The sequence below is a fragment of the Crinia signifera genome, chromosome 8 (assembly GCF_055691185.1).
Source record: "Crinia signifera chromosome 8, ASM5569118v1, whole genome shotgun sequence".
Lineage (NCBI taxonomy): Eukaryota > Metazoa > Chordata > Amphibia > Anura > Myobatrachidae > Crinia > Crinia signifera.
In genome coordinates, this window is record NC_139224.1 from 164,996,120 (window position 1) to 165,020,552 (window position 24,433).

Below are 24,433 nucleotides of genomic sequence, written 5' to 3' on the forward strand. Positions count from 1 at the left end.
ATGTTCAAAGTCAAATTCGCTTGTGGTTTCAATCCGGTTGTTAATGCACAGTTCATCCCTTAATGGACACTTGTATATATACAGTTCACTCGTCAGCATAGTTTTACATAGTTATCAGGGTCTTGTCGGGAATCGTTCTGGGGCTGAGATTTCAGGAACCGGCAGCCTGGGAGAAATCTATCAGGAATTCTCCATGTGACTCCTTAGTGGACCCTGATCCACAGACCGCAGGCGTTTCCTCAGTCAGCTACGGTCATCATGTGCTGCTCTGCAATGCCATACGGTGAGCCTTGCCGCCGTATAATGCTCTGTGGCACCACAGACCAGGGGTATTCAACATGCGGCCCTCCATCTGATGTGGAACTACACATCCCAGCATGCCCTGCGACTGTTTTGCCATAAGGGCATGCTAAAACTGTGGCAGGGGAATTTGGGATGTGTACCACAGCAGCCGATGAGCCGGAGTCCCCTGGTCAGTGGGAGAACATGCAAACTCCACTCGGGTAATGCCATGGTGGGAATCGAACTCATGACCTCAGGGATGAGAGGCAGCAATGCTGACCCCCTACACTCCCCAAATATAGACGTCTTTTGATTGCAATGTCATTTTATTATATACTGGTTGGTCTGATCAAACTGACAGGTGGCATCTGACTCTATAGGACCGTTCCCTCGGCCTCACTCGCTTCTTGTCAGCGAGAGGGCAGGAGAGATTTAACCTATAAGCCCCTCATTAGCTCAGTGTCTTGTAACCTGGTCCGCGCCGCAGTAATCTAAGGTCAAGTTTAATCGTTCCGGAACCTATCACGTTTCAGCTTGGCTCATGAAAATAAACATATAGGGCAGAGGTAATGCAAACATTTGTACGCGTACCCGTATAAATACACGTGTGCACATATTTATATATATAAATATATATGTGTGTGTGTGTGTGTGTTTAAATGCATATATTTCATGCAGACATATATCTCCACAGGTGCAGCTCTGCCTCTTGGCCCCCCAGCGTAGCCCCCCCCCATGAGTTCTGAAAGCCGTCATTCACACTTACTATATTCCGATCATGATTTATCATTCAGCTGTTGCTGAGGATGTCCTGTGTGTTTCTCACTGACCCCACGTCTGCTGCGCCCAGCTGTCACCTTCTGCTGGTGCCTTCTGATTGGACAGGGGGACTGAGACAGGTGTCTTCCTGGTCCTTCGCTGTAACTGTGATGACGCTAATGTTCTCATGTCCTATCTGGGACAACGGGGGGTCCAGTCACCCCAGCAGCCAGGTCGGTGTTTATTCTCGGAAAGAAAAAAAAACTTTCTTTCCTTAACCAAAGCTAGTACTGCAAAGGGTTAAATGTATGATCAGCCTGCGTCTCATGGCACTTCACTGTGGACCCTGATTATGCCAAAATGCAGAAGCACCAGATTGGTCAATTAGCTTAATACCAATTTGTGCTCTGGAGGTCCCTGTCCCATTGCAGCTATGGAGAGAACATATCAAATCCACACAGATAGGGCAAATTCACTAAGATGGGAGTTCTATTGAAGAATCTGGGGTAGATGTATAGAAGCTGCTCTGTATAATTTTATATTATGCAAATTATAGATGTTACTTCAGTGCTGATTGGTTGCCATGGGCCACGCCTCCTCCCTTATCACTGCCCCATACATCTACCCCCTACCTATTATCTTCTAGAAGGTGTAAAATAAATAAGAATGTTGCTATGGGCAACATCCCACCTGCAATAGACCTCCGTAAGGGGGGGCCCACTCTTGCAGGGGTACAAAAAAAATCATGTGCCCCCGACAGGTTCTGGTAAAATAGGCAATTATTACTAACATTGGCCCAGATTCTCTAAGCTTCAAAAGTGATAAAATGGAGAGTGATAAACAGCCAGCCAATCAGCTCCTGTCTGACATTTTTCAAACACAGTCTGTGACATGGCAGGTAGGAGCTGATTGGCTGTCTGTTTATCACTCTCCATTTTATCACTTTTGAAGCTTAGAGAATCTGGGCCATTGTCTGTATTATGGACACCCCCTGTGCATTCTCTGGCATAAGGTACACATGTACAGGGTGCGGCAGGGAAAACGGCATCTTTAACAACCGCTGAGAGGTGGCCCCAAAATGCAGACTTTACAAGGTGTTACTTAAACCGTTTACTTTGTCAACAATTGACTTAGGATTGCCATTTTGAACTAATAATAATAATAATTTCGCCCAATGACCTCTCATATAACCATTTCCTGCCACCGCAGTTGTTTTATGTAATTACTGTATCTGAAGATGTCTGCGCTGTTCCAGGCTGAATATTGCTATTTGCCGCCCTTACACAAATCTGTCATTTTGGGAATTGCTGGGGCGTGACTCTTTCAGCCGTGCTATTAAAAGCCAATATCGTGTTGTAGCAGTCATTGTGATTTAGTAAATGACCCCGTTCAGACCTTTAACTGTAACCTCAATGGCTAGAATGATTTTTCACGCGAACGCCCTCCGCACTTTCCCAGTTCTTCCTTCTCCAAAACATCCTAATTGGCACTTGTTTGGCAGGATGCACTTGGCATCGTGCGAAAGGCGATATCTTTTATGTCCGTGAACGCGCATTAAATCTGCTCTTGTGGAAGCAACAGATATATTGGTAAATATACCGCCGCTTCTGAGCCCCTTATCAGCTTTGTACCATTAAATAACGTTTACGTTATGGAAGAAATGTGAGATCAGATAAGGAACATACGGCTGACATGGAACTTCGTTATATTGTGACGGTAATAGAAGTTTTATAAGGGGGATTTTGTAAACGGAATTAACCTGTACTAAGATGGGACATCTCCCCCATGGTCACATGGTAATTGGTGCTGACCACAGTTCATGGTCATGTGATAAGTTATACCTGTAACGGGAGCTTCCGTGCAGACACGTCTCCTAAGCACCGTTCTTCACAGTCATGGTGGCTGCATAGTATTGTGGGTAATTTATGCAGTCACTTTAATTAGTTCCAATTAAAAGTCATCATCTGAATTGTATTAAAGGCAAAATTGACTGCTGGGGAATCTGTCCATGTAGAGTTTGATGTTTTCCACTACTTGGATCATAGATAGATAGATAGATAGATAGATAGATAGATAGATAGATAGATAGATAGATAGATAGATAGAATGATTATATAAAATATCTGGGTTTATTAGAGATATGCACAGACTACTCACCCCACTCATTTTCCACATAAATTAGTTTGTTTATCTGTTTCTCTTTTTATTGTACCTCTATACATTCCTATCACAGAACCCCAATATCCTATCCTTCCCCCACTGCACAAACCTCCTGCCTCCCCACCTCTATATTCTATACTCCATTCTACAATCACCTCACAACTCTCCCTCCCTCTCCACCTTCCCCATCTCACAACCTTCCTGACTCGCCACCTCCTACTCTCACAACTCCCCCTCCCCCCACCTCCCAGCCTCACCACCACCCACCCTCACCATCTCACATCTCTCCAACCCTCCCCACCACACAACCATCCTGATTTGCCCACCTCAGAACTCTCCTACCCTCCCATCTCCCAACCTTCCTGCCTTCCCCACCTTAGAACTCTCCCACCCCCCGTCAACTCCCTACCCTCACAAGCTTCATGCTGTTCCCACCACAGAATTCTCCCACCCTAGTCAACTCCCATCCTCACCATCTCCCAACCTTCCTGCCTTGCCCATCTCAGAAATCTCCCACCCTTTTCACCTCACAACTTTCCTGTCTTCCCCATCTCACAACTCTCCCTCCCAACCTCAACTCTCCCACCCTTGCCACCTCCCACCCTCACCAACTATCAACCTTCCTGCCTTCCCCACCTCACAACTCTCCCACCTTCTCCACCTTCCTCCCCACCTTATAACCCTCCCACACAACCCACCTCACACCCATTCCCTCCTTCCCTCCTTGCAACCTTTTTACCCTCCACATCTCACTACTTTATCACCACCCACCTAACACTGCCAACCCTTGCCACCTCACAACTATTCCACCCTCCCAGAACCTTCCCCAGATCACAGCTCTTCCACCCTCATCACCTCACAACCCTCCCACCTCATAAAGCTCCAGTCATACCACCCTTCCAGTATTCCCTACATCTCACCCATCCTACTAACCATCCCTACTAAAGCCTCTGACTCCACCCTCTCTGCCCCCTTCTCACAATGCTAATTGCCCCCACCATAACTACTGATAAATAAGGGACAACTACCTTCATGGACTTAACCCTTTACCTCAGCGTAAGTTCTGTGCAGCTGGCCATATCTGACTGTACCGTTGATGGGAAGTAGGCAAAGTTGGTTGCAGCTTGTACCAAACACAGGGAATTCATGGTCCCCGGTGTTTTAGCATGTGCAGTATCTCTTGGTAACACCATGGTGTATATAGGGGACTTCTCTGCCCTCAGTTAGGACGTTGCCAGCCCACCTCTGCTGCAGATTTGGGCTAGCACAGCGTTCTCTATTGCCCTATTATCTGGGACCGGGAAACCCTTTCCTGTGAACATAGAGATCTGGCCCGGGATTGTGGAGCCCTTTGTAGGACGGAGCCCTCTATTCACACATAGCCACTTCCAGCTGTTGTTATTGAAATCCCCACATAATCTCTCGGGGTCAGGGCACAGTCATCCATGACTGCGGCTGGAAAAAAGGTTATGCTGATTTCGGTTGTCAAATATTGCCCCCTATTTCTCTTCTTCACTAACTCTCATTCTGCCTTTTCAACAGGGAAGGTGCAGCCTAGAATTGTATTACATGAATTTAAAGTCTTAAAAAGTGTTCCCCCATTGTAGGGACACGACATGCTCAGGGTGGGATCATTCATTCCCTTTTATTGCGGAAAGAACTTTCAGGGATTTCTTTTGAATACATTTTGCGCTGGATCCAGGCAGCCGCCTTGGAGAGGATCCGGTACACACAAAGGCCGGCAGCCGGGTTTTCACACTGACTGCGGCAGTCACAATAATCACATTTTGCGTCGGAGATACTCGACACTGTTTCTGCTTTATTTAAGAGGATGTTTTATCAGGGGCCACCTCGTTGTGAGCCGCAGAATACAACGTGTATCCAGAAACTCTGACAATACCTGCAGTGCGCTGTAGGCTTTTCTTAATTTATATCCGTTTTATTTAACCAACCTGATGCGTGTCCGAATCTTCTACTGACTAGGCCTGGGTTTTCCTAACTATGACTCTTTTTAGGGCAGTTACTTGGGATATCATTGCATGAGCACAGGGGCTTAATTATTACCTTAGTCAGTTTGATTTACCCTCTTGATACATGGACTGGGTTTAGGAAACACTGGACTAGGTCAAAGCGGTTGTATCTGCATTTTGTGGCATTTTACAGTTGTGGGCGGGGCTATATAAAATTGAAGCCCCCGTCCCTGCTATGCATAAGTGAGTGGGGGCGGAGCCAGGATGACATAATTCAACGCAAATCTTGTCATTTTAATAACTGGCAGACTCACTTTGGCTGGCATGGGTGGAACCAGGAGACTGGGCAATTCTGTCAGAAGGCCAAGAGAGCCTGTCTTCCCCCAAACTCAAGACTGTCCTGGACCTTACAGAAGAGTTGGCAAGTACGGCCTATTGTGATAAGCTCAGGAGGTGTGGCCAGTGCTCTGTGGGTGTGGATCGTTCCATGTGGGCATGTACTTCCTCTACATGATCAACCCAAATGTCTCTTTTAAATGCATAAAAGTTGAAAAATTCCATAATATTGTGCTGAAAATAGAAATGTAATTTTATTTATTGCTGTCCATGGGCGAGTTATCCTACTGTGACTATGTTGATCCTATTTATATGTGGTTGCCTGGAGCGATAGTCACATTCGCCCCATTGTAAGTCTGATTTGGTGGTAGTTTATCTCTCACCAAGGGCCAAATATAACAGGGCGTGAGAATCCGAAAGTGAGAGATTTTGGGAGAGTTTTCCCAATTTTTTTTTTTAAAGCGGCAATCAAGCACATGGCAGCCTGGTTTTGCGGTGTAAATGATTGCCGCTTTAATAAAATGGGAAAACACGCCCAAGGCTTAGTACATCTGCCCGTAAGAGTTTATTTATTTTTTAAGTTTCTAAGGTGCATACATATAATCCTGCATTTCATTATAAAGAAAAACCTGCGCATAATACCAAAAACATATATACTGTATGAAGGGAAAAAAATAGTTTATAAAAAAATAAAAGTTAAATTTTTTTTGAACGCAGTGACCTTATAAAGGCTGCGCTGCAGGTGTGTGTGTGTGCGCGCCGGCCTGTGTGCCTGCCATTCTCGGGGTGTGTGTGTGTCTAGCAGCTGTTACTGAGAGATTTCCCTCGTGTAACCTCAGACGCAGAGATGGGATCTCGCGATTCTGTGTGGTTGGAGCGCGGTTCGGGATAATCCCAATCAGATGTTACTTAATAGAGCAGCTTTAAATCTTTCAAGGATCTCCATCCTGATCTCCTTTTTTGCTTCATGTGTTAACCAGTCACTGAAGGTTATCCAAGGTAACCGTTTATGAAATCAGTATCTGTTCCAGATTTCTTGTTAAATTGCTTATGCATTAAGGCACGGTACAGGTGCAGATGTGTTGGCCTTCTTTTTCTTTTTGCAGGATCTTCCAAATCCAAAACCGCATAATAACTCAACTCCGCCGAGCCTTTGTGCATTGTGTTTATAGTCCTCCTCCATTTATAAAAATCAATAACTTTTGTATGCTGTCTTTCAAGAAGTGAAAGGAAACAGGCGTGCGTGGCTATCTAATAACCGCTGTGTTTGCTCTCTCGTTTCAGGACATTTGGGCTTCCAAGACAGCTTTGTGACTTCAGGTGTTTTCAGTGTTACAGAACTCGTAAGAGTATCGCAAAGTAAGTACCCCGTACCTCTCCCCGTTCTTTCCCACATTCGGGGTCTGCTTTATAAAGGGGGAGATTCCCTAAAGCTTCTAAAATACACAAGTAATGGAATTGTCCATAGCAACCAAATCAGATCCTGACTTTATTTTCTGGCTGCTCCCGCTGGCACAACAGGGCGCGTGGTTCTGGAGTAGGGGGCTGCGCCACTCTACAGTACCCAGCCAGTTGCGGCTCCAGGGGGTGGGGCTGCAGCACAGTCTAAAATTGAAATAGGGGAGCCATACCAACTGGCAGTGAGTCAGGTCGGAACGGCAGCTGGTGGCAGTTGCTGTGGCTCACCAATTTGAATTTTGAAATGTGCTGGCGCCCACCCACATTACCAGCATTGTAAAGCAGTAGTGTTAGGCTACGATGATGCACTTCAGCGCAAATTGTTTTGAAGTGGGAGGAGCTTGGCTATTGGTGGGTGTCTTGTCAGGCTGCGCGAGACTTGCCCAATTTTCCGAGTGGCCCTGGAAAGTGCTATAGGGTAGTTAGCTAGAATCGTCTGACTGGTTGCTATGGGATACAACAATACATTTATTTTTAATAATGTTTTTTTAGAAGTTTTTAGAAAATCTATCGCTACACTAAGTATCAGTCCTTTATTTTAACATGCCAAGTCAATGTGGAGGCAACTAGTGTTTGGCCCAGCCAATAGTATGAGAACCTAGACTACAGTAATAATAATAACGCGTCTGAGGCATGAGGCACTGCCGGATTTTGGCTTAGTGTACAGAATGGTTCTCTGTAGTCCATAAATGTATTGCAAAGGGTCACCTGTCACCTGTGCACAACTGCGCAACGAATAGATCTCTGAACAGACCGCGCATATGTAGGACCTGGGTTGGCTTTTGGAAACTGGCGTTAATTGCATGTGTCTTATTATTTGCTCCTGACCGTAAATGAGGCCCCTAATAAGCTGATGAAAAGAACAATCTACTTTAATCACTTTTCCTACACTTTAAATTAAAATGAATCAGAAACGCCTGCTATTAGGTACGCCTTACCCAAGTTTGCCTAACTAAGGGGGTAAATGACTAAAGCTTCGAAAAATAAAGAGCAGAGGTTGCCCATAGCAACAGAACAGATTCTGATTAGTTGCTGTGGGCAACCTCGGTTTTTATAGAAGCTTTAGTAAATTTACGGCTAACATGGGAACTATAATTCCTTTATTGTCACAATGCCGGCTGTCTGTGTCTGTGTGTGTGTGTGTGTGTGTGTGTGTGTATATGTGTGTTTACAGATCATCTTCCAGAATAAAAGCTATATTATCCCATACATCTTCCCTCGCTGAGTCCTGCGGCTGCCTCTCAGCGGCGAGAGAGAACGGGGGTTTGACCTTTAGCGGATGCTAATGTTGTCAGTATGAATGACACAGCGCAGTCGGATCATTACCGGCCTGTCGATATTCACTAAGCACAATGAATTAAGAGTACCTATCGCCATCTTGCTGGATTGATCAAAGGCCCATTGATCGCATTCTGTCCTTAATGTAAGACGGCCAGCGCTGCGTAGGGCTAACACGGGCTTATCCCAGACATTCAGTCCTCATTACAGGGCTGTAAAAGAAAATGACGGTGGTTGAATTACAGATATGTAAGATTGGCCACTAGGACGATATGGGGGTCACTGCAAAGGGGCGGGCAATTTTATAAAAACCTCTTCAAAGGAGGTCATGTCCTGACCTTCCCTTTGTTGTTGATCTCTCCCCTGGCACAAGAGACGATACACCCTGCTCTTAGAAGCAGACATGCGATCTTCGAGTGCATTTGTATAGTAAACTGCTCCGTGGTATACACTGCTCAGTCTTATACACATACTGCCCTGTATCCGATATCCAAATATGATTGGGACCAGACATTTGGGATATTGGATATTGACGTATTTTGGAATATTTTAATCTATGGGTGGGGATGTACGAGCATTCTCCTCCGCACATTGCTGCTTACTGCATTCATAATTATCACTCATTCGCGAACATGTGCGATTATTAACGGAAAGGACAGCTCTTGCCATAAGAACTGTCCTTTGCGATGTAGCTCCGACACTGGACTTCTGGGTCTTAGACCCGGGTCCCTCTGTGCATGCACAGAGTGATGGCGTTGGCCGCGGGGCATGCTGGGAAATCTAACTATCTGCACATGTTACATCTGCCCCCCTGCAGTGCAGCATGGTTTTGCCCATATTGAGAACAAATTTGACCTGCGGCCAGGTCTGAATTAGGCCCATAGTGTGTCCCGACAAGGACAAAATACCGACATTTAAAATACCGACAAGGACAAAATACCGACATGTAAAATGTGTAGGTGAATCCATCAGGATTTTGACTGCATCCCATAAAAAGTTCTATAAGAGAGTCAAATATAAGATGCAGACACACAGTAGGGCGTTCGTGGGATTGCCAGAGCGTGGGGGGATCCTTTGCTTTATGAAGCCAAACATATTTGAAATATTAAAAATATTGGGTTGCAGAGGTTCTAACAAAGCTGTAGTAATAGGTGCTAAGTGAACACTGGAAAAAGCTCATTTGGGGAGAGGGAAACAGCTGCAATCATTGTGGATTTTGGAACCTTTGTCTGATTGGAAACGAGTCCTACCAAATAATTTTTATTCTCACGGTTTATAAATATTATTTGTAAACACCGTTGAATAACAATAATAATATTTATTAAAAGTAGAAATAAATTTAGCGGGTGCTGATCTGAATGGATAGATAAACGAGAACCGCGGGTCAGGCGGGATGGGCTGGGTACAGTCCTAATTCCACCCAAACACAAACTTCAGCAATAATCCTCTCAGCCGCCAGGGTGTGGTACAGGGGTCTGACAGTCGGATTCCGGCAGTCATTAGCCCGACGTCAGGATCCCGACTTGCCAGACCCAGACAGCATGGCGAGCACAACAAAGCCCCTTGCGGCACCCCAGCCGCCAAAAGTTACAGATACGTAACAGGGTTTTTTTTAAATAAATGTTTTCCTCCTCCCCGCCAATCCTTTTTTGTCATTTGCATCATAAGTTTCCTATTTGTAGTACACAGAGCGCGATGTGCCGTACATATTAGCCGGCAGTAAAGTTTCTGAAACTTATTCAAAGTAGAATTGATACGGCTCCAGAAAGTAATAATGTATATACTACTCTGACCTCTGCAAATGCGCTATAAAGTCAATTTGTATAATTGCTTGAAAATTTATAACGCGCACTGGGGAGCATATCGGCAGAATTGGATGCTTTCTCTGACCTCATACGAGGTATAAATATTGGGTCCCAAAACTAATCTCCGCTGCTCTCATCCATCTATAAAACAGAGGATCCTGAAAGGGAAATAGACGGTAATATACATATTTTGCCTGTGAGTCCTGCATACTAAAAAATGTTAACGACGCAATAAAGTCGCTTATAATGGACATTGATAGCTGATTTTTATATCGATATCATTCATCAAACTCAGAAATTGGCACTGGTACCTGTGTCCCTTGCAGAACTACTAGTCCCAGAGTAGCCTGTTCTCCATCTGCCATGGATGCTGGAACTTGCGGTTCCTCACTAGCTAGGTTGCTGCAGCATTCATTTTCCTTGTGGTTCCACAGCGGCTGATGACTTAAATATCGGCGCTAATTCACCACCCAGTAACCTCTCAATACACTTCTCCCTGCGTGCGAATGCGACTCAGTGCAGACACAATCGGGATGCATGCCCGGTTCTCCGCTACAACCGATATCGGCGATAAACCTCTGTTACAAAATAACAGACACCCCTCTGAGCTTACACCCCACAAGTAGAAAACTCGTAAGGCATTAAGCAGTTTCGTACTTAACATGTATCACCATTATGTGTTGGCATTTCTATCAAATTCCTTCAGATGCAAGGAATTGGTTATTAAATATTTCATTTATTTTCTAATATTTTTTTTTTATTACGAATAAATGATTTCAATACATAACAAGTCTGTATTAGGCTGAGCTAGGGATGGCCATCGTTGCCTTTGCCATCGATGTCAAAAGTGCAACTGACCATCGATAGTGTATTTCTATTCAATGGATGACCATTGATGGGATGTTTTAAAATATCGATGGACATCCATTCTCTTTAATTGATTGGCCAATCAAAATATGGGGGCGGGACTTCGCGGGTGTCGGGAGCGGAGCTAAGCTCAGTGTCCCGGCTCCTTAGTGAAAAAGCAAAAACGAAACTATTCGTTTAAGCTTGACATCGATAGTGGGAAACTATCTGGTTCGCCCCCATCAATGGCAAAACTATTCGACATCGGTCATACACTATCGATGATTTCCAATCATCGATGGTCGATGGCCATCCCTAGGCTGAGCTGTAAAATATACATGGAATATCTAAAGTAAAGATGCATAACTTAGTGGGCAGTGTTCAATGCTTTCTGCGAGCTGTGACACCTAGTAGTGCTGACTGCTCACTGTCACAGTTTGCACGGTCAGTATTCAACTGACCTCCCTGCATACAACGTTTCCACCTCGCTAGGTTTTTACAGCGGCATGTGCGACCGCCAAAACAGCGAGGCTCGCGGGTAAATGGAGTGGGCTTCCTGGATTAACCGTGAACTTCACTGTTTGGGGGAATCCTCGCTGTCCTCTGACAGTGAAGATTCCCCCACAACGTTAAATACGGTGAGCAGCCGGCGCGGGGGTTAAACGGCGAGAGTCGCTTGTTTTCTGTGATCCCACGCCGTTTAATCCCCTCGCCGGCCGCATTGAATATGGCCCAGTTAGCCTGCTGTTCCCTATTTCTATTGTCGGCAGCAGGTGGCGATGATAAGCAGGCTATGGTTCTGTAACAGCAGACAGGGAAGGACTGACAAGCTTGCAGTCTTGCTGGATAAATATAGGTGCACAATAGATATACAATTGGTTAGAAGATTGAATTATTACAATCTTATATATCTAGGTGCTACTATACTGAAATATCTGATGCTTTTTTTTTTTTGTATTATGTTTCAACCTCTTATATTGCATTCAGGTGTGGAACGTTCCGTATACCAAGAATGTTCTAAATTGAAACACTATCTGGTGTCAGCTTTGATATTCTCCGCACACAGATAAAGCCGGAACCGCACAGATAATATATTAAACCCATCAGAAATTTCAGTCCCATTTAAAAAAAAAAAAAGTTCTTGCGGTCAAGTCAGGACAAGCTCAGTGCTCAGAACATTTGGTTCTTATTTAACGGTCTTCTCTTTGTTTTTACACTTTACTAATGAGTCAGCAATGTCTGAGATATGATTCAGATGTGCTGCAAAGGTCAGCGGCGTCTGATGCCTTTTATCAACCGGGGCCACCCACGACTGCAGTAAGGTGAAGGCCGCGTTCCCTATGGGAGTGCCTAGAATATACCCCGGGGCAGATGTATTAAGCCTGGCGAAGTGATAAAGAGGGAGGTGATAACGCACCAGCCAATCGGCTCCCAACTGCCATGTTGCATACTGGGTTTTGGGTTTGACAACAGGCAGTTACGAGCTGGCTGCTGCCACCCCTTCCCCCCCCCCCCCCCCCCAATTCCTTCCCACTTGGGGATTTGCTTGTTGGATTACACAATGAGCCTTAATCGGAAGTTAGCGGTGATCATCTGCTGTAGGTCCGGCATTCCTAATGTAGCATGGAATAGGCATATGAATATCCTTACAAAGAACTAAGGGGGGCAGATGAATTAAACCAGGTGAAGTGATAATGTTGTGATAAAGCAGTGATAAAGTGGAAAGTGATAACTCACCAGCCAATCAGCTATTAACTGTCATTTTTTTTTCAAACACAGCTGATTGGCCTTTGCGTTATCACCTTCCACTTTATCACTGCTTTATCACCACTTTATCACTTCAACAGGCAGACTAGATGGGCCAATTAGTTCTTATCTGATGTCAAATTCTGTTATGCAATAATCTAAACCACAGGTTGCTGCCTAGTTCTAATAACCCGGGTCAACCAACTCCGTAATTATACCTGGGTTATAAGAATGGTTAATCCCGGGTCGCCCTGTGTGTATAATGGGTGACCCAGGTTTAGAGTGAAAGTGCCAGACTCTGGATCAAGATCCCGGGTCTGACCCGTTGCTGTGTTGTGAAAGCGGTAATAGAGAGTAATAAAACAGTGCCCCCTAGGGGGATGATTCAGTTGTGGTTTGGGCACCCGCCACTAGAGGCCCCAACATTTCTGCTCCCAACATCTCCACTTCTAAAAACTCACATTTTAACTATGGATAGAAAAGACATCTAGCAAGGCTTGTAAAATAATTCAGATACGTGATTTGTTAGTATCACGCCAGTACATGGAAACATTTCCGATTTGAAACCTTGATAATCTGTTGCCACATTTCCATGGGGAGTCAGCACCCTGCATCTCTCCCGTCTAAGGAACCAGGCGTGAAAAATGGCTCCCACCCTCGGCGCTAAGATCTGCTACACGAAACCGAGCTATTTGTGCTGGCATATTAGAGGGAAGAAAGAGATTATAATAAAAAATAGCCTGCAGCGAGAGAACGAGCAGTCGCAGTGACCTTGCTTTCTGTATGCCATTACACAATTCAATGGCAGTCCACTCAAACCGCGCTTTCGATCAATATCCTATTAAAGCTGCACAAAAAGTCTCCATAAACTTAGTGGTTTAGCCATGTTTATAAATGGAACTCGGCATAATGAGGTGGTCAATTGAAGCCTGCACTAGCAATTCTACTGTAATCTCCACGCGTTTCATATCTTTTGTGTGCCGTGAAAGGACAACTAACCAAACTGGGGCAACAGCTCGCCGTAATATATCTGTCTGGCTGTCTGTTCGTTTGTGTAGGACCAATAGCTTGAGCTCCGCGATGTAGTCGCGCGTAGGTGGCAATGTGTGAGAAATAAGTGTAACCCTGTAAAATCTAAAGGTATGGCTAGACTTAGGGCAGGCGTGTCCAACCTGCGGCCCTCCAGCTGTTGTGAAACTACACATACCAGCATGCCTTGCCATAGTTTCAGCACTCCAGTCCCTAATAGCAAAAGTGTGGCAAGGCATGATGGGACTTGTAGTTTCACAACAGCTGGATGGCCATAGTTTGGACATGCCTGACTTAGGGGGTCTATGTACTAAGTTTTGGGGAGAGAGAGAGAGAGAGAGAAAGTGGACCGAGATAAATTACCAGCCAATCCGCTCCTGTATTAAAGGTTGTGTTTGCAAAATGACAGTTAGGAACTGGTTGGCAGGCACTTTGGAGTCTGTGTTAAGCATTGGGGAGCGTTAAAGTGGATGGGGATAAAGTACCAGCCAATAAGCTCCTAATTGTCAGTTTTCAAGCACAGCCTGTAACATGGCAGTTAGGAGTTGATATTTTGCCACTTTATCTCTATCTACTTTGTCTCTCTCTCTCCAACGATTGGTACTTTGTCTCCATCTACTCTCTCTCTCTCCAAGTCTTAATACATCGACCCCAAAAGTACCAACCAACCAGCTCCTAAATGTCAATTTTCATAAACACAGCCTTTAACATGACAGTTAGGAGCTGATTGGCTGGTACTTTATCTCCTCCCACTTTATCTCTCTCCAAGACTCTGTACATATGGGCCAGATGTAATTGTGACTTAAAGAGATCAACACGAGGACGATAAAGAGCGATAAACATCCAGCCAGTCAGTTCCTAACTGTCATGCTATAGGCAGTGTTTGAAAAAGTAAGTTAGGAGCCGATTGGCTGGAGGTTTATCACTCTTTATCGCCCTCGCGTTTATCACGGAACTTCGAAGCAAGTCTTAATAATCCCCTTTATTTCAAAGCAGATGTTTTAATGACTAACGGAACATATTGGTATTACAAAGCGCTTCTAAAATCCGGGTCTGTTTTACCTTATTCAGAGAACAATTCTTAATTAATCCAATACCTCCTAAGGGCCCCAATGTAGATAGAATCGCCTCAGTCTTGGCGGAGCATCTTTAAGGTACGGCGGTCGGTGTTTGTTGCCATTTTTGGGACGTATGTCCACAGACGCATGCAGCGGAGGTCGTTAGATTTTAGGGACGAAGGGTGCAGATTACAAACCTTCCCCCCCCCCTACACACACACACGCCCTTCCCGCCTAACCCCTGACCAGATAACGGATACCATAGGCGTGGTCACTAATAACCGATCCTCCGCTTCTTAAGTCCAGTCCAGTAGTCGACGACTTAGGTACATAAAAGAAAGTTTATTAGTCCGACATAATGTTTCTTCCTAATGCCTCATCCCTTGCAGCATGAATGCATTAGGATCACAGTATTTATGTAAGGTTACTAATGCATCTTTATCGCTTTATAGTGCTGCTTTATTTTACTTTTCACTAAATGTTGGTAAATCAAACTCTGCCGCATTCCAGGGAATGAAAACACCATCTGGCCCCTTTTATTTATTGTATTTAGCCAGTTCTATTTCAATAAATTTCCCAAATAGTGCATGAAAATTAGATTACGGCTATCTGCGTTCATCACCGGCCCTTATGGCACTGCAGTTCTGTGGCTGCAGGGAAAATGCACGGGGTCAAAGGGCGACCGCACCTTAACGGGAAACGTCAGATTAAACTGCGGAACGCTTCAATAAATAATGACAGGTCACTAAGGAAACGGGTGAAGAGACAGCGTAAGGTGCATTGAACACTGGGGTCCGGCTTTTCCTTTAGTCAGTATTTTATTTTGTGTAATATTTATGCAATTTATGTTCCCAGCAAACGTAATCTGCCCTGGAAATAAGGATTTGCAAGACCTGTATTGCAGCGTTTTATTTTACCCAAAAACATAACTGTAATCAGCCCGTTCACCCAATGCAGTATTGTGGAGGGATGTGGTTCAAAATGATGCACAAGTCGACACAAGCAAAAAATCAACATGAAACTGATGTTTGCAGGCTTTTGGGGGTGGCGGTTTTTAGATGGACCCCCAATTTGTGTACACTATCCTCACCTTGCTTCAGGCTCTGCTGTCGCTGTGCTTGGTACAGGTTAACGTTCCCCATCGAAGGCCACATAGATGACGAAGTTCAATAAATTTAAAAAAAAAATGATATGAATAACTAGTGTCAACCATATGCTGTGTCGACTTGACCATGTTTTCCTAATGCATATCGACTGGGTACCTGTAATTCCAAATAACCTCATCCCCTGAATCCTAGATATTTAGGGAAAAGGGGCCCATATATATCAATTCCACCGGCACCAACGACCGTATCCACCAATCGGCGGGCATCGATGATTGGCGATTACACAAAAGTGTGTAAAAAAAAAAAAAGAAGGCCTGATTCTGCGAAGTGCAGTTTGAAGAATTTGAAAATGAGAGCAATCTTAAGGCGAGACAGATGCAACCCTCAGAGTTTGCTTATTTCCTGTACAGAGCGAAACCTTAAAGGGGGTTTCCCAGGTAGCTGTGATTTATTGGCTTCTAGATGAAACCTTGCAACATTTCCTAACAATAGCGAATTCAGTGAAGATTCCGGATGTGTGGTTTTTAAACAAGAATTCACCCAAAAGTGAAGCGTTCTGCATTTGTGTTACTGGGAATAAGACTGTGTGTTATCCAAGGGCAAATTTTAAAGACCGTGTTTATGGTCACAGTGCCTAAAATATATGTATGTGTGTGTGTGTGTGTGTGTGTGTGTGTGTGTGTGTAGAGGCACATTAAGATGATGTCACTAGGGATTGATTGGCATGTAGCTATGTTGAAACCCAATGGGGGAAATTTACTAAGATGTGTATTCTACTTCACATGTGATGTTGCTGTGGGCAACCAATCAGAATCTACTTATTTATTTAGCACCCTCTAGGACAGGGGTGTCCAAACTTTTTGTGACGAGGGCCAGATTTGGTGAAGTCTAAATGTGTGGGGGCCATCAGAATGGTCCCCCACTCTGCCCCCATTCACTCTATGTCCCCTAGCCTGCCCCCATTCACTGTGTGTCCCCCAGCCTGCCCCTCCTTCACTATATGTTCCCCACTCTGCACCCATTCACTCTGTCCCCCAGCCTGCCCCCTTTTTCTTAATGTCCATCAGTGCCTCCATTCATTGTATGTCCCCAAGCCTGACCCTCCTTCACTGTATGACTCCCATTCACTGTATGTCCCCCAGTCTGACCCTCCTTCACTGAATGTCCCCCACTCTGCCCCCTCCCTTCTCTGCATGTTTCCAAGCCCCTTGTTTGAGCCAGAGGAAGCAGAGGCAAAGCAGGCACTGCAAGGACAGGATGCTTGGGCTCCCGCTGCTGCCCTCCTCCCCAAACACTGCTATCACTGTGATTGTGGAGTAGGGTGATATACGATTGCAGCAGCAGGGGTAGGACGCCAAACACATCTGACTGTGGCGGCCGGCACCTCCTCACTGCAGCAGACAGCAAGGTAAAGGCCCCACCTTTAGTGTCCTGTGCTGTGATTCCCACATCTGATGCTCTGCCCGCTTCCAACTGGAGGCTGCGGGACGCTTGAAATGACAGCACGGGCCGAAATTGGCCCCCGGGCCTGACTTTGCCTGCTCTAGGAGATAGTAGACTGGATCTGATTGGTTGCCCATAGCAACATCACATGTGAAGTAAAATACACATCTTCGTAAATTTCCCCCGGTGTGCGTTATTCAGGTTAGACGTCTGATGAAGTCACACTGGCGAAACGCGTAAGTATTTCCCAGTGGGCTTCAAAGGAATGCAGTAAGCTCTGTTATTTTCGCTGTCCAATATTCATAAGGTTTCATGGTACTTGCCATGTTTAATATCTTACATCTGACCAATAAGAGCCCAGAAAGTAAACATTGCAGCGGAATATTTGTTCCCCCGGAAACAACGCTAGCAGTACGAGTGTCTGAGCGTTTTTATATAACTAGTTGTAATTTTGCTTTTGGTGACCTAATAGTAACTAGCTTACTTGATGTTAAGTAATGATCCCTTTCCCTGTACATGTACACAAAACAATATTAGTATCCTTGTAGCTAATTATAGAAAGTTCCATCCTAGCACTCGTGTCCCTGGTTGGATCGGGGGTTGGACTCGTCGTACTTCTGAACAGTATCATATGATCACTTTCTAAGTATCCCCACTGCAGCCCTCATTCCACAGATTAGATCTTTTCTGCATGTGGATTCTCTGCTGTACTGGGGGTCCGGCCCTTCTTCCTCATCCTCATCCTCTCTGTCATCTATACCATGTAACAGTATTGCCGGTCTCACTCTGCGGAGGGCAACTGTTTCACTGTTTCTTGTTACATTTTTGTCTTTTGCACAAAAAAAGTTTTAAATGAGTGATATATATCGTTAAATTCTCCAGTGGAGAGCAGGGCTGATTATTATCAGATTAACAGAAGTTATTGACAGTTGTGTTATGACGGGAGCTGTGGATATTACTATGCAGCGCAAATCTCTGGCACCAATTTAGAAGGGTGTAGGGATAGGGTAGCTGGATTGGTTAGCGGTTCGGAAACCTCCGGACTTGAACTTATGAGCCAACATTCTAGGTTTATTCAATTAGTTATTGTTGATCTGCATATGGTCGACATGGTGAAAATGTCAACACAAGCAATAGGTTGACAGTCAAAAGGTCAACGCATGCAAAAAATCAGCATGAGCTGTAGCAGAAAGGCACAGGCTCGGGACATGGTGGGAAAACTCACCCACGTGTCGACATTTCGGTGTCGTCATTTTGCTTGCATCTATCTTTTCCAGTGTCGACCTTGTGCATGTCAACCGAGGCCTTGGCTGTGAGCTGTACCGCACCGATAAAGAGCTATAACTGTCAGCCTGTGTTGAAACCCTAAAAGATACACAGCCACATATTTCTGTTCACAGTGTAACGTGTGGGACACTTTTACTAAGGCCCTATGGTTAGGGGACTATACCAAGATCGTTCTAGACCCAGCGTATAAATAGTACGAGGCGCAGCAGATTAACATAGTGGTTACAACATCCACACATATAATTGAATTGTCACAATAATGATATATACTACTCACAGGGAATACAAGTAATGATTGTAAATGGCTCTCTGCTTCTTGAACGTAGACCAATCAATCAGTTCAAATGTATCCTTCATCAACTGTCACAGGCATAATGTATTCCGCGCACAAAGAAAATAGAGACAATGATTATAGTTGGCGGTTCCCCAATTGTTTATTCCGAGAGTATCCTATATGTACATACCCAGGAATGGAGATATATCACATAAACCGTCTGTGCGGGATCGCTGCTTTAACTTATTCACCATCAGAGAAAAAAGACAACAAAGTGCTTAGTAGCGGAAGTATCGTTCTGTAATCATTGTCGCTGGATACAGGAAGTGGAAACGTAGGTGGATCAGTTAGGGGCGACGTGACTCGCCGTGTGTGTATATATGTGGTATCTACAGTAGCCTTTAGCTGCATACACCAACCCTTATGTCTAGCCCAAGCATATTTAACCTGCTCTACTGTCATAGCCTCTACTACCTCTGATGGGAGGCTATTCCACTTGTCCACTACCCTTTCTGTGACGTCATTTTTCCTTATTAACCCCTGAACCTCCAACCCTCCAGTGTCAGTGCATGTCTGTGTGTTCTAATACTTCTATTTCTGTGAAGAATGTTTCCCTCCTGGGCTTTGGTATTACCCCTGGTATACTGTATGGTAAAGTTAATATCATGTCCCGCTTTCCCCTTCTCTGCTCCAAACTATACAATACTCTACTAAGATCTTTTAGCCTCTCTGGGTAAGTTATGTGATTAAGGCCAAGCATCGTTTTAGTTGCCTTTTTTTTTACCATCTCTATTGTATTTATAGCCTTCTGGAGATATAGTGGATTATTCTGTTGATTTGCCTGCCTCGCCCCCTCGCAGCATGTGTTCCCACGCACAGGCTGCAATTGGATGTTTAAATATCCATTCCCATGAAACGCTGGGCGTTTCTATATGTTCCCGCCGCCCCACGCCCCTCTCCGCCCCCACGCCCGCTACGTTGGGTGGGTGCACCTGGCGAACAGAATGTTCGCAGTGGGTGCACGCACCCTGCGTATGCACACTAAAAAAACATCAGTCTCGGTGTGAATGCAGGCTAGCTGCGTACAGACCAGAATAAGGGCCATAGCCTCAAGAACACAGTATTCTAAATTAGTTACATCGCCTGCCTGCCTTTATATGCCCCAAATAGTGACTGCAATATCCCAATCCTGTTCAGTTGATTATAGCGGCAGTTTAATTCTTGCGCGGTTGGGTTTTGTTTAACATTTAAAAAATTTTGAGCATTTAAAAAAAAAAAACAGTTTGAAAAGTTTTGGAAACTCGCTTTAAAAAAATGATTTAAAAAATACTTCTATAAAAGTTTGTCTTCACTATATAATGCCACGTTAGTCCACTAACCTTTATGGAGATAGGCTAATTACATCTTACTCATCACCGGCTTGGGCTGTTAACGGAGCCCGTGTCCCACCGCCTGGCCCTTACAAAATTGCCCCCAAATGGCATTTCAAATAGCCGCAATAAAATATGTTAATATATCATCAAATCTTTGTAAATAGGGGTAGATGTATGAAGCAGTGATCAGGAAGAAGAAGTGATGAAGTGCCTGGTACATTATCACCGGCCAATCAGCTCCTGACTGTTAAGTTATAGGCTGGGTTTAAAAAGGGACAGTCAGTAGCTGATTGGCTGGTGATAAAGTACCAGGCACTTTATCACTTCTCCTCCCTTATCACTGCTTCATACATCTACCCCATGGTCCCTAAATGTAACAAGAAATAGATAAATGAAGGCCAATTCTGTATGAGGATTTACATTGAATCTGTTCCAGAATATCTCCCATGTAAATGAGCCATTTCCGCTTGCTAAGCATCTGAGCAGGGCAACCTGAGCTTTTAATGTACTTTTATGGGAAAATATAGTAAACCCATCATTTCTAAATAAGGGTGTGTTCGGCTTTAAGCGTCTGAAAGCTGTTGCACTTGATCAGGGCAGCCCCCCTCGTAAGGATGACAGGACTGAGCTACAATGATGAAGAAGAACAAGGGGCGTCTATTAGGAGTAGGAGTGCGACTGAGCCTTGGATACTGCAGCAATCCTGCGTGATTGATTTCCATTCAAGTCAGACTGACTGCAGTGTGGTCATTTTTCTAACCCATAACTGCTCGTACTGCAGCAGTCGGCTCTATCTGCAGGCTGTCTGAGTTATAGCTGTCCATATCTGTGTTACCTTTTACACAAATTTCTACACTGCTTCCCATCGCCATGCAAATCCATCAGTATGACAGCCTTCTGGGGCCGCTGTCAGGAGGCCTTGTTAGGAGGCAGAAATACTGAAATCCTACATGGGGATGAAGGGTTAGTGCTGTTCCCAGAGACGATCGTAATAGGGCGTGTTACTCGCCCAGTAGTTTTAAAAGACATTTAGTTTTTTTATAGCATCCGAGCTCCTCTTAATATCCATCTTTGTGGGTTTGTACTCTGTTTTAGAGTAGGCAGGAGTAGAACTACCTGTAGCCAATCCGATTATCGGGATGATACAGAGTATTCCCCGCCCCATATTTCAGGAAAATGTTTGTCCGGGATCGGCTTTAACGGAGCCGGTGTCCCATCGTCTGGCACCTAAAATGCAGGTGGTGGCTGTGTTGTTGTACATAATGTTTGTTGTATGTGTGTGTAATAGACTTCTTACCTTGCCTATTGGCCATTGCGCCAGCCACAAAATGGCTGCCTACGCTGTAGCGAGTATGTAGGCCTCATTCCTGTGAGTGTTGGGTCAGACACAAAATGGCTGCCTCCAGTGTGTACAGGTGACAGGTGTACTCTCCATTCACCTCGTATATGATCTTTGTGAAGCTTAGGGGGTCTTTGGAAGGATTTTTAACCAAATATTATTTTTTTTCAGCACCCATAGCCGCAGGAACAGGTCCTAATTTCCCCATTTCAGACATGGACAGTTCATCGTACTACAGCATGAGCCCTGGAGCAATGAGGAGGTCACTTCCCAGCACGTCCTCCACCAGGTAATAACAAGGTGGCCATTTTGTGCCGATCGATTCATGTGTTGCGTATACTTCATGTGTGTTTCTAAATATCATCCCTGAAAGCAGCAGTCCTGTGAATTAAATAGATTTATTTTTATTTCCTACATAAATCACAATGGCTCTATTAGAACAAGCTTGGTGATTACCATTTACCTTGGTTTGTTTCTTTAGGGCTGCTGTTTTGGATTTTTAATTCTGTAGAGTTTCCAAGCCAACCACAGTCAAATTGTACACCGTGTTAGTGAGCAGGGAGGCTTTGTAATGACTCCCTGAGCTCTGTTTATCTGGGAATGCCGCTGTTTCAAATTTTTTTTTTCCATTGAATGTTTTAATTGTAACTTTATTTGTGCAACTCCTATGTCATGTGGGGCTCTTCTTGATAAGCGTGCTCCCATGTCTGATATATGCCCTGATCAAAACATATTAGTCGGAATGTCAGCTGGGCGTCAAACACTTTACTCGTGATCGTTTTTTTCCACTGGGTGTTTTGTTTCAGTTTAATTTTAACTTGGAAGAATAAGTAGCATTACAGCTGCGTAATTTATCTTCTGCCCACAGAACCAGCAATGGTGGGGAGAGGAGGATGTATCAAGCTTTTGAAGTTGAGATGGAGTAGTTGTCCCTAGCAACCTGTCAGTTTGAAGCGGATTGGTTGCTTTTTCCACTTGATCTCTCTCTTAAGGCTTGATACATTTAGCCTGTGGTCATTTAGGGTGGCAAATATGGTCTAAATAACCTCTGATTGTATATGATGGTATATCAGTAAGCCAACAAGTATATGGTCATTTTTGGCACGATTGTAGTCCTTATTGATATGCACAATACCATATAATTGCATTGTCGCGTGCGATTTGTCAATGACTCTCTCTCTCTTTCCACAAGTTCTACAAAGCGCCTCAAGTCTGTGGAGGACGAGATGGACAGTCCCGGTGAGGAGCCTTTTTACACGAACCAGGGACGTTCGCCTGGAAGCGGCAGTCAGTCGAGCGGGTGGCACGATGTTGAACCAGGTAATGAAAACACTGTGTTCTTATCTAGTGACGGTTATTGTTTGCTCACCAGGTTTTTTTTTTTTTTGTTTTTTTAAGTGTCCTTGATTTTAATTGTTGAAATGTATGTCTAGAAGTCATTGGGGTCATTTACGATGCACAAAAAAACAGACTTATGCGGTGCAGTGTCCAAATTGTACCTGTGATGTCATGCCAGTTATCGGTGATGTCATTCCAGTTATCGGTGATGTCATGGCAGTTGTTGCAGGGCCGCACAGAGATTTATGCACTAAAAATCTGCTTTATGCCATGGGGCGTCAATGGCTTGTTCTTGGTTTATCTGAAATGATCGAGACAAGATTTCAACATACGCAAGTGAACGGACGGAGAATGGGCCATTTTGGGCATGTTCCCTAATTTGCCGGCATCATAGGGACAAAATATCACATACAGCTCAAAGTTGGCATTAGCATCTACGTCCAGTGATGCGATTATAAAGGTGCAGGGGGGGGGGGGGATATTGATTAAATAAAAGCGGGAACATGAGTGGCCTTGAAACTTTGCCGTTACTTTATTAAAACACTAATGGATTGATCAGTCACATCAGGACGACGTTGCAGAAATGCAGCGAGTCAAATCTATATGCACAGATCTCCGTGGCCCGATCATAAATGACCCTCAATTGTGCTTACTTTTGTATCACAACGTGGCTTTTTGTCGCTCTTATTTGTGGATTTCACCAGTCGTAAAAGACCCTCATTGTGCGTAATTGTATCCCAGCATGGTAGTTTGTCGCCCCTGATTGTGGTGGAATACACCCGGAGTGCACTTTTGTGTAGGGCAATTTATGTGTTTCCAAAGAAAGCGTGTCTCTGCCATCAGTGGCCTGTGGTTCATCCTGGAGACAATGGGGTATATTCAATTGATGACGGATCCACCCCGAAATTCTTTTGACGGAATAGGTCCAACATCCATTATTCAATGCAGCTGCCAAATCCGGATGTTGGATTTGGCCACTGATTGATGCTCACCCGGCCGGCGTGCGGATTGGGTGAGCGCAGCGGCGGGAGGCAGTGGGGGTTGGGGCAGGGTGAGCTGCTCTTACCCGTCCCGGTAGTGGGACAGGTGAGCACGCCGTGTGGATGCAGGAGGCGGTGGGAGGGGAGGGGAGCCGGCAGGAGGCAGCAGACAGGAGGATGGCGCCGGGTAAACTGCTGCTGCTGCTGCTCACCCGGCACTGTCCTCTCTGCCTTAATCTGACATCTTTTCATGTCGGATTGAGATTGCCAGAAATTTGGCCAAAACCTTTCGGCTTTGGCTGTTTTTCCGTCAAAAGCAGGTGGATCAGCGGCTATTCCACCAATCCACCTGGTTTCTGGCAGGCTAGCATTGAATAGGTCGGAACCCCTTCCGACTTAGTAATGTCTAAAACTGTCGTCTTTTCAGCAAGACGGCAGTTTCGACATCAATTGAATATATGCCGATATATCGGGAGCTAAATGTTTGTTTCAGTCCAGCCTGGACCCAAGAGATGATCCCATCCAGCAGTATCCACAAACTGACTGAGATTTCTGTATAGGAAAAT

General features: G+C 44.8%; 1 protein-coding gene across 13 annotated transcripts in view; it reads left to right on the top strand.

Annotated features, from left to right (window-relative positions):
* The window catches only part of NFIA (nuclear factor I A), a 244,592-nt gene that overhangs the window by 146,140 nt on the left and 74,019 nt on the right, over window positions 1–24,433 (top strand). For all 13 annotated transcript variants that reach the window (XM_083157639.1, XM_083157638.1, XM_083157644.1 and 10 more), the window contains exons 4-6: window positions 6,792–6,866; window positions 21,721–21,838; window positions 22,742–22,869. In XM_083157639.1, coding sequence (XP_083013765.1) covers window positions 6,792–6,866; window positions 21,721–21,838; window positions 22,742–22,869 — 321 coding nt within the window. The remainder of the gene's footprint in view (window positions 1–6,791; window positions 6,867–21,720; window positions 21,839–22,741; window positions 22,870–24,433) is intronic.